At 40.2% G+C, this 18,085-nt stretch overlaps 1 protein-coding gene across 5 annotated transcripts in view; it reads right to left on the minus strand.

Moving 5' to 3' along the window:
* coro2ba (coronin, actin binding protein, 2Ba) overlaps window positions 1–18,085 on the minus strand; it is a 60,389-nt gene that overhangs the window by 25,503 nt on the left and 16,801 nt on the right. For 2 of the 5 annotated variants that reach the window (XR_005209847.1, XM_037791928.1), the window contains exon 1: window positions 2,662–2,814. The exons of 2 other annotated variants lie outside the window; for them this stretch is intronic. Coding sequence is in view for 1 of the 3 variants with exons in the window: in XM_037791948.1 (XP_037647876.1) it covers window positions 2,657–2,671 (15 nt within the window). In the remaining 2 variants the exon portion in view is untranslated. Of the gene's footprint in view, window positions 1–2,656; window positions 2,815–18,085 lie in introns of those variants that run through there. One more of the 5 variants, XM_037791948.1, reaches the window with a different exon arrangement.

Raw genomic sequence — 18,085 nt, forward strand, 5'->3', positions numbered from 1 at the left:
AATCGTCCAAATTGGTCATGGGTGTGACACCTTCCAAGGGTGAAAACTGGGTTTTGACACCATTTCATGTTGCCTGTTGTGATTAATATGTCAAGAAGGAAAGGCAATAGCAAAGACATTTTTTCCAAATAACTTATGCACAGAAGAAGACAGCTGTACAAACCAAAATAACATATTACAGTATGTCCCGTTGTTCGTCACTCTATTATGGCTCACATGGATCTTGTACAACAGAAAAGCAGCCTTTGTTTGTAGCCACTACACACAACAAAAGAGAAGTGGTTACATTTGACTCAAGACGCTCCTTTTGTTTGACACTCCACCACAAGAAGGCATTTATGGAGCTCTTGATTTTTTTTGGCGTGAGCTGGCTCTGCCTAAGGACTCAAAGGTTGACCCAGTCACAGGAAGTGGATGTCAAATGCCCTTTGTTTGGTGTCATTTCGTGCTAATGGCTGTGGCTACATTCTGAGAAATCTTCTGAAACCGGATCTGTTTATGAGAATGAATTCCAATGACATTACTGACGGACTATATCAGTTCACAACAGGATGATGGCGGGACAGGATTTACGACTCTCGTCAGATCAGTAGCAGCAATGCCGGATGACATCAGGCAGTCCTCTATTCAACATTGTTCTTGGGATGTGAAGGGGAACTGGGGGGAGTGGTGTACACATGCAAATAGAAACATCCTCAGACCATGCGGCTGCCATTGTCTTTCCCCGTCTCAAACCAGACTGGAGAAATGAGATGGCATCCAGTAGGCTACAGCACCATGGGTGATCACTTTGCCCTCCCTTCAGCACTCAAATAGCAGCTGTAGTGAGCCTGAACCACTGCAATTACAGTGTCACAGCATTGTTTCACATATGGTGCTGAACCTATTACTGAATTATTTAAATAGGCAAGAAAATTCATAGACAACAATTTTCTGCTGCTTTACTCTTCTGTTCAAATACATTTCAGAGAGAATATAGTACTTTTTACTCAACTATATTACTCTGGCAGATACTAAGTAGTTACTATTTCATATTAAGATTTTATATACATTTATAATAAAATAGGAATTATTGGATGGAGGATGGAACCTAAAAAATAAAATTACTTGATAAATGAATATGTCATTAAATATAGCATATCTTTGTATTAATTCTCTTATTTATTTACTCTTTTATTTTTCCCATTTATTTATTTACGTATTTATTTGTATTAAATTCTAAATGTATGTATTTCTTTATTTTTCTTTATTTTTAAATGTATTTCTGTATTTATGCATGTATTTATGTATTTCACGCCTTATTTATTTTCAAAAACGTATTTATTTCTGTATTCTTTTCTTTATACATTTCTGCCTCATTATGCAAATGAGGGATCTGTCACTCAACGTGTGTCATGTCATATTTTAGATTTTGGCAGCTTCCGTCCTCCATAGTATTGTAATAGACTTAACTACTTGTAGTGGCTACTTGTCCAGAATCTAAATCAAAACAATCAGGCAAATGATGCACCATAGCAATGAAATGTACACAGGAGTCCACTGGTGATACAGATGTTTCTGTTTTCTTGTGGTTTATTTACCCTAAGGAAGCAAACTAAGAACAAAGAAATCATGGCTCCTCCTGCCTCTCTTGCTCTAGTAAAATAAAACCATAGACCCTCCCAGGTGCATGCAGGTCCAATACCAGCCTGAGACCTGAGTGCTGTCAAATTCGTACAAAACGAAGAACAAGCAAAATAAAATTACATAAAGTAGTTAAAATTAACTCTCAACACGACCAGCAACAACATTAAAATGCTGCTTACACGCTAATGCATCAGTAATAATAACATAATACTATAATATATATAATAACACTCTGAAAGTACATTTTACTGGTAACACTTCTTAACTTTTACTTTGTAAGATTTGGAAGGTAAGATTTTTTACTTGTAATGGAGTACTTTTACATTGAAGTACTGCTACTTTTACTTAATTAAGGATCCAAGTACTTCTTCCAGCCACTGCTTCTTCTATCTGCTTTATATAATGTTGTTGAATATCTTTGGGTTTCGTTCGTACCGTTAGTTGCAGCCCTGCATATATACGATTCAACTGTGAGCAGGTCATTTGCAGCACATAAACATCTCACCCTCATCCCATTCACACCCAGACCGACTGCTCTGAACCCATGTCTGTACGAGCAGCATAATAGCAGCTTGTTAAAGAATTAATGTAGAACAGAGGAGCAGCAGAGAGTGGCCTGAGGGACGGTTAGAGGAGAGACTCGCCTGCTTTGAGCTCTCTTCACAAGGATGCTCATTCATTGGTCACCGGGAGATGGCACAGAGAGGATATCTGTGTGTGTTTCTTATCTCACGAGGGTTTGCAGCATAACAACACATGCACAGACACACACAGACCATGAGCAGCAGCAGCGTGCACATACACAAAAAACACAACAACTCAGAGAAGAAAGTGATCAACACAGATCATAAGACTTGTGCGTTGTGAGCATGATTCCCTCTGGGCTTAAACAGTCCTTCATAACTTTGCAGGCAGTTTTTTTTTTTTATATTTTCATGTTTTATGCCAACAAGTTGAACAAATAAAACCCCATTACATATCTAGATACCACACTAAAGTTCTCATAATCACCCTGAAAGTGTCACCTTACCTTACCAGTGTCCATACAGTGACAATATAGTCACAGTGTTGCTGCGGCCTTCTCAGACTGCAAACATCCACCCTCCTTTCTAAGCCAGCCACCAGGATCTCCTCTCTTCCTTCCTTTCCCTTCAAATCCAAGCAGCCAGCCTGAGTCTGCTCTACCTCCTTCTCTCTCATGTTTTCCCACCCCCCTCCCCTTTAAACTCTCTCTTCTCCTCCTACTGGTACTGATAGCTGGAGGGCTAGAACTCCCCCCTTTCCTCCTCTTACCCGTCTCTCCCATCCTGCCACTCAGCCAGCCCTCTGTCTCTGTCTGTCTCTAGCTCAGTTCATGCTCCAGCCCGGCCTGTAGTAGCCATTCATCCTCTCTCCTCTCCCACACACTGCTGCTTGTTTGGAATCACAAGGCTCTTCTGGGCTGATTCCCAGCACCACCAGCAGTTTTTCACTCAATCCATCCTCCCGTCTGATAATCTCTTATCTCTACTCTAATCTTTCACTCCACAGGTATGGAACCTTCCTAATTTCTGTAAAGACAGGTGGACACCAGAAGGAACGTTTGTCTTGTTAGCGACTGCAGCAGTGCCAAAGGCAAGTTAAAACATTTTCAGAAATAGTGCAATGCAATAAAGACTGTTACTTTTTTATAAAACTTGAAACATTTATAGACGAGGAACGTAGAAGACATCTCCCCAATAGAGTTCTGCAGGAATGAGTCCTAAAACCTGGAAATGAGTTAGCATGTTAGCACTTCCGGTTCCCTCGTCACAAAGTCACTGGGTTTTTTGAATGATTTTTTAGTCAGATGCCTGAAATAAGGTCTGTGGTTAACACAAGCTGAAGAGATTTTAAAGTTTTGTTCTACGATATAAAATACGTCAGTAAATATCCCACCTGTGATTTTTGAAGCTTTAACGTGTCTTAAAAAAGGCGGTTGCTAACAAGTGTCTAAATGAGACTACTAAATGTCATCACGACAACTCGTCCGCCTTTACAGCCTTGTAGTGTATACTCACGCTCATGCGACCGTGGTGTAGTTTGTTTATAGCCTAACGTTAGCGTTTTACTTCTGCCGACTGCATTCATGCTTCAAAAATCATAAAAGTGGTGTTCATTTGTTGAGATTATATTATGGAACAAAACGTGCAAGTATCAAACGTTTGTTTGCCACAGAGCTTATTTTCTGCAATAATCATAAACCCAATGGAAAAATCCCATTGACTTTTTGTTAAGGGAACCCAGGGTGATGCTATCTTCCTGATTGGCCTACAAAAATATGTCATCCCTACACCACTCTAAGGAGTTGTACAATCAACAGTTGTCTCTAAGCTAAAATAAAATGTCATCTAACTCTTCTGTGTCTGTATTTTACACATACAGCTTACTGTAATGTAGCTATATTCATGAATTCAATAGCTTGTTTTTGAGCCTGTTTCATTTTTGGTGCCATACATAGTGGAATAAAAATGTATCCTCCCATCCTTTGAACAATCTTATTAATATAAAAGTAGGGACATAACTGTTTTCCCCAGCATTTAATGATACAAATTTAGCTGTTAGTTAACTGAAATGATCATTAAAGTTAGTTATTATGTATTTATAGGAGAGGTAAAGCTTTCACATTTTGTATTTTGTTCCCACATTTTGCTCAAAAAGATCTTCTCACACAATCTAATAAAACACGGCTGTGATTTTATGTTCTGTTATAAACTGTAATTACTTAATTGTGCTCTCAAAAAATAGTTTTTATGATCAGCTATTTACTTACCAATAAAGTGTTATCAACAATGAATGTTGTTAAATTGATCTTTACAAGCATGTGAAAGTATTTATAAATTAGAATAATGCCTCTTCAAAGTCTATTTATATCGTTCTAGTTATTATAACACATAGGAGCTGTGTGTGACTTAAGGACTAAAGTAATTAATAAGATATTGACCCACATATTAACATCATTATGTTACCCTGGTGTGAGATGTACAGTGTCAACAAGGTGCAAGCAACACTTGAAATAACTGAAGTTAATTTGAGCATCAGTGTTTGTTCCTATTTAACTACATGACTCCATCAGGAACAATAATTACATTTTATAAAACAAAACACTGACTAAACATCCTTGCAAGGGGAATATGTGCTATTTCCACTGAAAGAATATTATTTGGAAACCAGTAAATCATCCTATTGAAATGTAGATAATTGTGTGAGGGACTCCAGGACCTAAATCCCTGCCTTTTTCTCACTGACCAGCCCTGAAGCCTCTGCTCTATCACCACAGACACTTTCTGAATCGGCCCTGGTCAGATCAATACACAGAGGCAGGTGTTATAGTGAAAATTGCATCCCCTGATGGTTGTCTGTGTGTTTGAAATGTGGGTGGAGCCCTGCAGGTTCACTGTGAGGGAGGTTTGTCTTGGCCTCTTGGCTTGGTGTGTATATGTGTGTAGTATACTTGTCTTTTATGTACATGTGTGTCCATTTAGGTGCCCGCATCCATTTCTGACCATGTGTTGTCTGTTTGCAGCAGTACACATTTACTGTAGTAGCTTTCATGGCTGCGAGGCAGACCTCTCCAGAGAGAAGAGTGTGTTTATTGAGTTGTTTTTTTTAACGTCTTGCTTCAAGACATTGCTGCTGCTGCTCTGTGCACACTCAATCTTTCTCTTTCCTCCTCTCTCTTTGAGGTTTTAACCCTCTTTCCGATATCCTAAAAGCAGCAAACATTTGTGTCTCGGGTAAAAACAACCAACAAAATATAAAACTAGCTGTCAAACTGCAACAAACTACTGAATAAAATAGGAATAGTAGCAACATCACTTGGCTGTGCTCCTCCATCCTCCCAGCTGCAGTCCAACGTCCTCTCTCCTCTCAAACTATACACGGTCAATGGCAGCATACTGACTCATTATGAACCATAAAAGGCCATTCAAACACCACCAGCTCAAATCAATGGGTTAAACTATTCCAATCAAGATTTTCTCAATGTTAGTGCCAAATAAGGAAGTAGGGCCATCTGAGCTCACATTGAATAGATACAAAAGGGAAATCCGCAGGGCGACTGCGTGTCACTCAGACACAGTGAAGCCTGTCAAGCCACCATGTCTTCCTCTCCCTTGGCAGTGACACTGTACAGTCATTTATGATGACTTCCCATCTCTGCGAGGAGTACATATCACAAAAAACCAGATATCCCATTGGTTCTTTTGGCCAAATGTTCTCTCAGCGTGAAGTGGGAGCTTACACAGGAAGTGTCACAGCTTGGCTGAAAGCGCTAGAATATTTTCTACACTGCTATGGTGATGCCTGATGGGACGCCTGTGGTCATAAAAGGCTTTTTGTGGGCTGTGAAGTTGCAGATTATTAGAGGAAAGTATTGGCATTTTACTAGCTATCAGCTGGCAGTCAGCATCCTAACCCTATCCCACATAGTCACATTTACTTACAAGTTTACAAGTGAAGTTTATTTCATTATCAAATATCAATATGCATTGTCTAAATTTGCAGTAATGACAGGCTGAGTTGTCTTCTGAATATTCAAAGTAAATCCCAGGAACATGCTGCATTTGTCCAGAAAGACCAAAGAAAGAAATGCTGAATGAGAGATGACATTGAAGCTAGTGGAACAGAGGCTCGGTCGGACATGATGTCATAACGTACACAGAAGTTGGCACCTCATTGTGAGGCACACTTACAAGTTTCTATGAAATGAGCCCACTTATAGACCAAATCTTATACTCCACAAAAAATCAGCTGAAACTGAAGTATAATGCCTGATGCAGACAGCCATGCATGCAATGGTTGCTTACAGCATCACATACACACACACACAGTGAACAAAAGGCACAGCCAACGCTGCAGGCGGTAGCAGCTGTGAGCAAGTGGCAAATGGAATAAAATAAAACAGAACTGAATAGATTTAACACACCTGCTCCAGCAGCGGATTTTCCAGATGACCAGTTCAGGAATGTTGGAAAGGTACTCTTTTATTGAGCCTGCACTCATTTCAATCAGTTGAAAAGAGAGGTCACATGAGCTCTTGGAACTCACTCAGTCGCTATTATCTGGCCCATTACTGTCTATTATATCATTTCTGGAGTTTCTCAAACAATTAAGAAGACACACAAACACACCAGAAAGGCTCAACCGTAATACATCACATTAAAGTGATCAGTAAGGTCAGGTACTATTCATGTCAGCCCTTCAACCAACAATAGCTCATGCACTCAACTGGCAGGTGGAGGGTGGGTGTGGTGCTACGAACTCCACATGTCACATCTGCAAAACTACAGTATATTCCCCTGTATTACAAAGCCTTTAAACTGGACGCATACCCACACAATGTCTCTTAAAAAGTCACAGTGGAGCACTGCAGGTGCAATTGTTTTACTGCATGCTGTGTAGGAAATTGTGCAGGTATATTATTGGTTCCATTGCAACCACTGATGGCACACAGAGTAGTTTCAAAGGTCAGCTATGTGCTTAATGTTTGACAACTTGAATGGTGAGGCAGGTGCTTCATTTAGTGATTCAAGTAATGATAATAAAACAGTCAATGCTGATAGGCCATGATGTATTGTAATGCTTAAAGGTGATCTCCGTATGTTATGTCGATCTATCAGTCAGGCATTCACTAAAGTCATGTGATGCATCCCATTGACTTTAGTGACCTCCTGACATTTGTGGTTCAGAGTAAAATACGTTGACAACTATTAGATGAATTGATACAGACATTCAAGGTTCCTAGGGGATGAATTTGAATGACTTTAACAACTTTAACAAGTGATCCTCTGACTTTTCATTCAGCGCCATGATCAGGTAAAATGTCCAGTATTTTGGTTTATGACCAAATACCTGCAAAACTAATGACATTCCCATCAGCCTCAGCTGCACTTTGTGTTAAGTGCTAATTTACAAATGTTAGCATGCTAATATGCTAAACTGAGATGCTGAACATGGTAAACATTATGCCTGCTAAACATCAGCATAGTAAATTGCCGTTGTGAGCTTGTAGACATGCTGATGTGAGCGCTTAGTTTAAAGCACCGCTGTGCCTAAACAGCCTACAGCCTCACTGAGCTGATAGCATGGCTGTAGTCTTGTTATACAGACTGTGCCAGCCACTGCCTTGGTGTGCCGTAGCTTGTGTAGTGGAGAAGAAGAGCAGAAAATAGCACAAAATTATTGTTGTAGCTGTAATATTGTTCAAAATAGTGACAAAACAACGCTCAAAAGCTAGTGGTTGAATGCCACCAGTAGTACGTTTAATAGAGATGGGACCAAGCCATTGTTTTGCAAGTCACAAGCAAGTCTCGAGTCTTTGCACTCAAGTCTGAAGTCCTAAACTTTGAGTTTTGAGTCCTAAACAAGTCATAATGCGATCTTTACCAAATGTAATGCCATTTGCGTCTCCGTCTGTAATTTTCAACCCACACGTTTTGCATAGGCCTACTGCAATACATTTTTCGTTGACCACTGCATAGTTTTTGTACTCTGACAAAATTATCTTTGGTATCAGTTATTCCAACTGACTGGCGCTCAGTAAGGTAACGTTAATTCTTCATGATTCTCTCCTGCAACTTGATCAGATGCTGTCAGATTGGTTCAAACAAAGTAGATCTGGGGAATTAAGTGTTGACTTGCTGGGAATGAACAGCGATTCAGAAAATTAATTGATAAATGACACACTTTTTAAATTACATACTTTTTAATCTTTGGACTTGTGGGAACGTATCAAGTATTTTCAAGTCAAAAGGCTCAAGTCCAAGTGAAGTCACAAGTTATTGGTGTTAAAGTCTAAGTCAAGTTGCAAGACTTTTTTGATTTTGTTAAGTCGAGTCTAAGGTCATCATTTGTGACTCGAGTATGACTCGAGACCAAGTCATGTGACTTAAGTCTACACCTCTGATGTTTAACCTTCGTATAAAGTAACACGACCTTGAAACTCATTGAATCCATCTTTGTTAAGATCTTAGTAACAACAGTGAACAAAGTAGACACAGTTATATTAAGGATTACTCTTTATACAGTCTTTGTGCTATGTATAGGAGTCTGGTGAAACAGCAGCCAGTGCTGTTTGAGTGTATGTTGATGATGATAGGGTATTACTCGATGATAATGACAGGAGATGCAGTAGCTCAGCTAATGGCAGCTCTTAGGCCTTAAGCCAGCCCCATTAAGTAGCGGTAATGGTGCAAAGAGCGCACTATACCCAAGGACAGGAAACCAACAACCCAGCTGAAGGGCACTTATCAGAACACAAGCACATGGAAGAGTGGGTGTCCCGGAATCCATCCATCCATCCATTGCCGAGTGTACAAGGAGGTTGATGACAGTGGTGTTGTCAACCAGGTAATATAGTTACTATATACTATATACACTGTGGATTTCGTAGACATTTTGATGTGCTCAAAAATACTTTTTTTTTTTCATCCTTTTCTCTATCACATACAATATTTGACATTCACACACAGTAACACACACACAGACACATATTTTCCAATTCCACTTAAAAGGTCAGTCATCGAAAATCAGAATAAAGGTCTAAATTAATAATCTCCCCTGTGCTTGCCTTTTCTTTTCCCCAAGGAGTTTCTGCCACGTGCTTTTTGGAGCATAATGATGTGAGCTGTGGGCCTCCCAGCCCGAATGACAGAGGGGGGATGTAAACTCAAGGTGAAGGAAAAGTCCAGAGGAAAGACAGGGACACAAAAGAGGACGTGTGAGGCACAGTGACAAAAGAGAAACAGAGATAAAGGGAGGCAGACACACTGTCTTAAAGAGAGAATAAGGGACTCAAGGTGAAAGAGAAGACGAGATAAGAAGAGAGAGGAAGAAAAGGCAGGGGAAGACCAACAAAGGATGATGAAATATTTAAAGAAACAAAGAAAAAAAACAGACAAAGAGGAGGAGCTGAGGAGGCTTTTACCAGACAGAGATTAACTCCCCTCTGTCAGACCACCTGCCTGCCTGCAGCACACACGCACGCACGCACGCACGCACGCACGCACGCACGCACGCACGCACGCACGCACGCACGCACGCACGCACGCACGCACGCACGCACGCACGCACGCACGCACGCACGCACGCACGCACGCACGCACGCACGCACGCACACACACACACACACACACACACACACACACACACACACACACACACACACACACACACACACACACACACACACACACACACACACACACACACACACACACACACACACTGAGCCAACTTCAACTGTCTGGAGATAAATATATTAATATTTTCAGTATCTAAAAACTCACAACTGAAGCATTGAAATGATTAAAATATCAAAGTCCAAGAAGCATTTAAGCTTCATCTTTAATTTGTCTTTATCCTGACAGCTATTCCCTCAAATCTCTTCTAATGTCATTGAGCTATCATTTACTACATCAATTCCTCATACCTGTAGATTATATTTTTATATATTAAAGTTTACTTTTAATACAGCAACAAAAGCTGTAATCATTCGATGTTGTTGCAGTTTGAAACACAGTTTCCATTCTTTACGTAGTGGACATCTGTTTGAGTAAAGATAATACATAAAGATAATTGAAATTGTGCTTAAGGAGAAAGCTTAAAGGCTTTTTACAGACTAAAGAAGGTTTATTTATGTCATAGTACACAAATCCCATCAGCTCTGAAATTAAATTCCTCTGGCGGTGGTTGAAATTGAGAAAGCTAAATGGCGCCGAGCCCAAGACACGGGAGCACTTTCATTAGATTATTGCAAACCATCACTGAAGTACGACCAGGGAAACAGCTCTGTGGAATCATTAATCATTCGGTCAGTTATGATTTCAGATCTGTTTATATATTGAGCTTCAAAATTTCAAGGTGATTGCGGACAGAGCACGTCGACTTGCAGGAGGTTGGATCGTTGGTCATTTAACCCAGAAACTGGAGACTGGCATCATAAGCCTGGTTTCCACCAAGATGTTCCTAGCAATTTTAGTCCCGGGACTACTTTTAAAGGAACTAAAAGGTTTCTTCAGCCAGTTGTTGCCTGCTTTTCCACCGTGGGCTAAAGACCTGCGCAATCTCTCTCTCTCTTTTTAATTTTTCTCTCTTTTTTTAAATGCGTCGAGAAGCCGACAGTAAAACCTAACTTTACTTTTATTGTTATCAAACAAAGAGTGTTCTCCCCTCGTCCTAAAATGGTCTTAAATTGATACTTTAATTAAGTACTTCCTTGTTTTATGAATGAAGCGGTACATGAGTTGAAGCAGCGGCGTTGTGTGAGTGTTTGACCAATCAGCGACGGTCATCCCTGTAAACTCCACCCCAAAAGTTCCTATACTTTCAGACCAGGGCCTTTTTGGGGGGTAAAAAAGCCCCCGGAAAGTGTCCCCGGAACTTAAGTTACACCCTGATCCCTGCGGTAGAAATGCAATGAGTTCCTCAAAAGGTTCCTAGTTCCGGCAGAAAGTTCCTGTGATCGAAACAGGGCTATAATTACCTCTTGTGAGTCAAATACAGACAGTAGCTCTGTCTGATGGGCATGCTAACACTTTACCCTAACTGTAAGTGGCTGAGCAGTTTCTCCACAAGATATTTCAAGTGTGCTGAGGTGTGCTTATGTCTTGGTGCTCTCTGTGTATAATTAAGTGTACACACACAGGAGGCACAAAGAGTTGATCTTGTTCCCTCATCACTTATTAGGTGACCATATGTTCACTAAAGTTGAATTGAGAGCCAAAAGGGTCCTTTAAGCAAGTTAATCAATGCAAAACTCTGCAGTGCGCTGGTGCATAATCAGCAATTGTCACAGAATACATTTTGGTATGTACCGTAAGTTAAAACATAGTTGTAAATAACAAACAATATTAATGGCTGAATTTAATTCAGCTGCTTCAATTTCAGTGTCCTGGTATTGTGCATGCTGGCTCACTGTCACACTGTCATGGCACACTTGAATAGAACAGGGACATCATTAATGTTATTGGCAACACCTGTGCTTTTCCTACAGTACTATGACAAGTCAAAATATTTGCTGTGAAAAACGCCTATTTTTGCATCTTATAATTCTAAAAAGAAAGTCTAATCAGAGGATACGACATGGAAAGATGGAAAAGACTGAGCAGCCAGCCTGGTCTCACTCCCAGGACGCCTGGGCAGTTGCCCTCGGCTTCTTGATACCGACACACAAGGCGCCCTTAAGCGTCTGTACTCCTGAGAGGCTTTCAACTAACTCCAATGTAAACCCATCCGCGTCATTATTAGATGCTCAGAGCAACGGACGTGGTATAAAGAGTGAGAAAGTCCGCTGAGGGCGTGAGGGAGGGAGAGCTGTTGGATGGGTCAAACAAACACAGTACTTTTACTCAGGGGACCGGCAGTCGTGTCCCATTTGAAACCAAAAGTTGAGTGATTTTTACTGACGATGTTATGTCATGTGATGCTACGTCATGGAGTCACATGACGTTACGTCCGCAGCTTACGTTGCAATCAGACTTATTTTAAGCCAAAGCATCATGTTTTTTCTAAACCTAACCAAGTAGCTTTGTTACCTAACCGCCACTGTTTCACAATGTTAACCACGTGTTACAACGTTAACTGCGACCGTTTCACAACATTAACCATGTGTTATGTTAACCGCGACCGTTTCACAACGTTGACTACACGCGAACCTTCTGTGTCAAGATACTACGCCATTGTAGTTACGCTGGGGCTTTCTGCCCAAGTGGCACAATATGAGGAGTTGGGATGAGATAACGTTGGGTCAGCAACTGGTTACTCTTCTCCAAATTAAATTAAAACCATCAATCAAACCATTTACTGGTTCAAAGACTAGTCATCTCTAATATTTTAAAATCGTTTGATCTTTTCAGTATATTTTTGGCTCAGTTTTTCACATGTCCGGGGAACGCTACGTGTTCATCCAAACCGAATGAGGCACAAAGCTTTGAAGTTCAGCGACCAGATGGAGTGAACATCCTTTTCGTATCATAACCTCCTCCATCTATCACTTGTCTCTTTGCTATGTCCTCTCACTATCTCTTTCTCTCACTCTGTCTTCCTTCGCAGGATTGATTGGATGGATGGTGAGCGTGAAAAAGCGAAACCTAGACAGAGAACGTAGCCAAGACAAGTGCCAGACCATCTGCCTGGCCAAGGACTTCTTCATTCCAGACAGTGGCCGTCTGAAGGACTCGGGCTGCTAGAATACTGATCTTCCTCATTATTTATGACGTGATACTGCTTGGAAAGACATAGAAGAATATGATAATTAATCCAAGAAGGAACAAAATCAGAGAGAGATAATATTCGCTCACTCTGTACTGGACTCTTTCTTCTGTTGATAACTGATAACTAGCCCACTTTACACATATTGTATACTGTGATGTTTAGTTCTTTGATGTATGTCTTTTTGCTTTAAAAAAAGGAAAAAGAAAGTATACTTATCTGGATGTCTTGTATTATGAGGATTCAACCCTTCACAATAAAATTAATAAATACAATTTGAAACAGAAAGAGCTAATATTCATCAACCCAATTTCCAACAGAAAATTAAATCAAAAGTTCGTCATCTTGTTGCCAAAAAATACATCAACATAAAGCAAACAATACTTTGCTTTCATTTTTGACATAGCACTTTGATTATTACAACATAGGTTAACAAACACAAGATTGTACTGAAATGAAATATTGACTTACAACCACAGGTTACAGTATAATAAATATGAGAGCAACTGTAGTAATAACACAAAAGTAAAGGAGTTTGCACAAAGAATAACAGTCTAAAGCCTCCCTGGTGATTCGTTGATGCTGCATACAGCGCCGGCATACACGCATCACACGCTGTGCCAGAGGGGACACAAACATCCTGGCTAACACTGACGTTTGCCACCGAGGTGTCGCGGACCTCGTGGTAAAGACAGCTCTACTTTGGAGCGATACTTAGCCCCTTTCCCAGTAAGCTACCGAGACATGTTTGCTATCAACGGATTCATCGCAATCTCAAGATTTATATGATACCACTGTATGTCCACTATATTAAAAAACGAAACCCGCAACGGCCTTCAAAATTCCGTAATGCTAATGCCAGTCAGATGATCCACCATCATTGTCAGAGGGTTGAAAGTAAGCCAAGTAAACCAAGAACTGAGGAGGAGCATAGTTCCAATTTTAAGATTATGGTGATCAATGAGACAGGCAGGGTGTAACTAAATTATAACCTGGTTCTATTTTTCCCTTTTAGATGGGTAAATTATGTTAGAAATAGTACTACCAGTAGGCTGCAGTTACATTTTTGGTGTATTCAAACAAGTCAATTTCATTTAAAAGATATATCAATGTGTTACTGTTACTGGTGCATTCTGGTCGGATTTCTTTTTTTGTCTCATAATCAAGGTCAATATGGTAACTATATTATAAGCAGGTTAAAAGGCTATATGTCAATCCTGTATGCACAAAAATAACACTGCTTAAGAACCACCTTAAGAACAGGTGGAGAGGCACCAGCTAAAATCTTGTCTTGGGCACCAAATTGGTTCCTTACATCAGACAGCATGAAAGTGTTGGAGGAACAAATTATATACTGTCATTTATTTATTGTTAGGGCCTTACCAATGGGACTAAAAATGTAAAGTTTGTTCTCAGGATTATACTAACAGATTGGTCTATCTCTTTGTGAACAGTAAATGTTATGCAATATAAAATAATGAGATACAGTATATATTGTGTTGACATCTCGGCACAAGAGTGGTGCGAGATGAAACTGAGTATCCATTATTGAAGGAATTCATCCTCTGGGGAGCGTGAATGAGTAAATCGAATGATCTGTTTTCTAGATTTCAATTTTTTTCTTGTGTTCAGGTGGACATTTTGGTCAAATGTTGGTGCTACAGAAAAAGTCAGGGAGTCACCAGAAACGTCAGGAATCATCAGCGGGTGACCTTGAATTTTCACAGCAAATGTCTAGCCAGTCTGTCCAGTCGTTGCTGAGATGTGTTGCTATGGACCATACGTATTAACTAACTGGCTGACAGAAGGTGCAGATGCCGGATGCCAGCAGCGAAAGGATATTATAGGGCCATTTGTCTGATACAGTTACCCGGGGCAATGAGATAACGAATGTCCTTGTACAGGAACCTCATACACGTCAATATCATATTAGAGCAACCAGGTCAGTTCTCTGTAATCTCTTTATGGTTACTCACTATTTAATGGACTAGTTGAGTCACATTGAAGGTGGGTCCATGGAATAACGTGTACTTGCACTCCAAGAGTTGTGGTTTGTTGATGCTGGAGGATAAATTGAGTAGCCAGAGAGGAGGACAGGAATACAAATTTACGAGAGCATACCAAGATAGAGCTTCTTCCTGACGTCATTAAGACGGCTAATTGGGCCAAAAGATTTTTCTGCTTTTGTTGCTTCTTCAACACGAATGAATGATGTCTCAGTCTATTATCACGGGCAGGATACAAAGAAGAGCAAATCTGTGAGAGACAAACAGATTGCAGCAATCCGGGCACCTTTGCCAGCTTTAAAGTGGGGGCAGGGAAACTCCAGATGTTCCTGTTTGTTCAGAGCAGCCGCCGTGAGGAAAGACTTCCAATGGGTTTTTTCTAACACAGTAAGCAAGTTAAACCACAACTATAGCACAGAAATCAAGCCGGTGTGGGGAGATGGCGACTGACTGTGTATTGTTCAAAATCTGACAGGTGAGATGAGGAAAGAGATGGTGCTCGTCACCTCCCTGTGGTTACAACTACCATATGCACTCCTGCAAATCTGGGATAATCTCTCCAGTGTCTCTTCAATATTGTCTTTCTTAGTTTTCTGTTTCAATCAAGAAAAAAAAAAGATATACCTACCTGCACTTGAAAAATGTGCACACACACAGAAGAGAAAGAGAGAGAGAAACTGTAATCGCCTTTGCACACATGTGCGAGCTTGTTAAGCCACATTTGAAATGACAGTATTCCCATATGTGGGTGAAGGTTAATGTGTTGTGAATTTGACCTATTTCAGAGGAGCCACTCTGTTGATGAGATCACAAAGAAAAAAAACTACAATACTAATGCTGCTGTCATTCTACATCCACGTGCCTCCATATGCTTGTTTTTTTCCCATTTAATTGGTTTATTATAAAGTTTATATAAGAGCATTCCGCTCATATGGCAGGACAGTTTGGCTAGCTAGCAATAAGTTGGATATCTATCATATGCTCGCTCATGCACATCTTTCCAGTCTGTTGCATTGATCTGTTTATTGCCAGCCTGTCAATTGGACCTCTACAGTACAGTATGTGTCCCAGTTTAAAAGGCAGCTGTAAAACACAGACCTCATTTCACCGTCCTCTATGGGGACAAATATTTAATTTTGGCTGTTATTCCAGAAGGGATTCTGTATTGGCACCAGCTATTCCCTGCTGGATCTGCTCACTTCCCCAGTAATACTGTAGCTTACTATTTAATCTTCACCACCCTCGTTTCTGTGTATCACAGTTTTTTGTGTGCATTACTGGGGTTTGGTTGGACTGGGTAGTAATCTTGTCAAATGGATCAGTGATGATGCATATTTGGAGTGCACACATTTATTAGACATATTTAGAGCTGATCTGTATGGTACATTGTTGATGTCTCCCTCTGACAACTTGTCAGGTTGTCCTTAAAAGAAGAGTATTTCCCAGTGATGTTCAAAATAATAATATTATACTGTAGGTACATTTTCAAACACTCAAAATTTCTTCCCACCAGAGAGTCTTCTAGAGAGCCCTTACAGGTATGAACTTGGGCATAAAGTTGAGTTAATTGGTAAAGTTAATTTCTATAAAATCACGTGTTATTATAGACAACTTTGCACCTTTATTGATAGTGAATTAATATTTTATATTTGCACTACTTTGTACTGCAACTGCTGCATAAAAATTTCCCTCGGGATAAATACAGTTCCATCTTATCTTACCTTAACTGATTAGCAGTGGCACTGCATGGGAAAAAATATAAGGAATCCAAGTGAGACAGATCCTTTAAAAAGGCAGTGTGAAAAAAGCATTACATGCATGTGTGTACTGCAAGCAAAGTTAATCTTTTTAGATTTGATGTTCTCACGCAAACCACATATTCAATTATTTTCATTGCAGGATTATATTTAGACTTATCAAAATTAATAGATGGACTGGACTTGTATTTATATAGCGCCTTTATAGTCTTCCGACCACTCAAAGCACTTTACACTACATGTCAACATTCATTCCCCCATTCACACACACATTCATACACATGGCAGAGGCTGCCATACAAGGTGCTAACCTGCAGTGAAGTCAATGAATTATTGTACAGCACAACTTAAAACCAAATCCAAGATGAAAATCCAAACAAGCAACTATCAAACTTCTGCACAGGCTGCAACACAGTCAAATGGGAGGTTTGACAAATAATTTGTTTTAGGAAAATTAGTTCAAATCCCAGGCAGGCCCTGTCCATGCAGTAGTTAGGGCTATTTTTTTTTTAACCAAAATCACAAAAATCCAGCTACTTTCACAATTTAGTCTTACAAAAGCATGGTCATTAGCTATACTGGATGACATGCTAACTCTCCTGGTTGTTTCATCTGAATTACCTTGCTCAGCTTGCTATCATTCTGTGGTTTCATTGGTGTGAAAACACAGTGGCTTCCTTTCACATTTTTTTTCTATTCCAGACCATTAACAGTTTTACAGTTACAAATTGAGGGGAGCCAACTTCACCTAACAAATTCATTGCATTTCTCTGGTGCAGCAGAAACATAGGGGTGATGTGGCAAGGCAGGATGGGGTTGGATCAGATGTATTTGCAGACTCACAGTAAAGTAAAGATTAACATTAAAGCTTCTCAACCCATCTTTCCACAGGGACCTGCTATGCATGCCTTTCTTTGCTGCTACTCTCAGCACCTTTCCACTCAAAACCACAACAGATTTTTTCCCCTGACGGTGTGGAATAATGTCTTTTAGCCTTTATTACCCTAAACTCAGGAGTTGCCAGCTCCCATTCCTCGTGGTAAGGAGCATTGCCAGGTCTGTACCTTGTGTGAGGAATGCAAGGACCTGTCTGTTCAATGATTCTATATGATTCTAGCCAACTACTGGTCTAATTAACTGATCATCTTAAAGGTAAACAGTACCAAATGTATGCAAGTGGAATATGTTCGAAGTTTATTTAGGTTATCTTGCCCGTCATCATAATTTGGCTTCCTACTATACGTTTACAATTGTGTCTATCAGCAACATGTCAAATCAAAACTTCGAGCTAAAAGCTGCAAAGAGCTCAGGATGAGGTGTCAACTCTCAGTGGTATCGGCAGTACTAAAAACCCTTTTACCAACCCGTTCTCACTCCCAACTCGTCAAATACCGCCGTCTGGTAAGCGCCCCTCGGCATCGGAAACCAACGCGTGGAGTCACTCTTTAGCAACAGTATGTGATGAAC

The sequence above is a fragment of the Sebastes umbrosus genome, chromosome 2 (genome assembly GCF_015220745.1).
Source record: "Sebastes umbrosus isolate fSebUmb1 chromosome 2, fSebUmb1.pri, whole genome shotgun sequence".
Classification (NCBI taxonomy): domain Eukaryota; kingdom Metazoa; phylum Chordata; class Actinopteri; order Perciformes; family Sebastidae; genus Sebastes; species Sebastes umbrosus.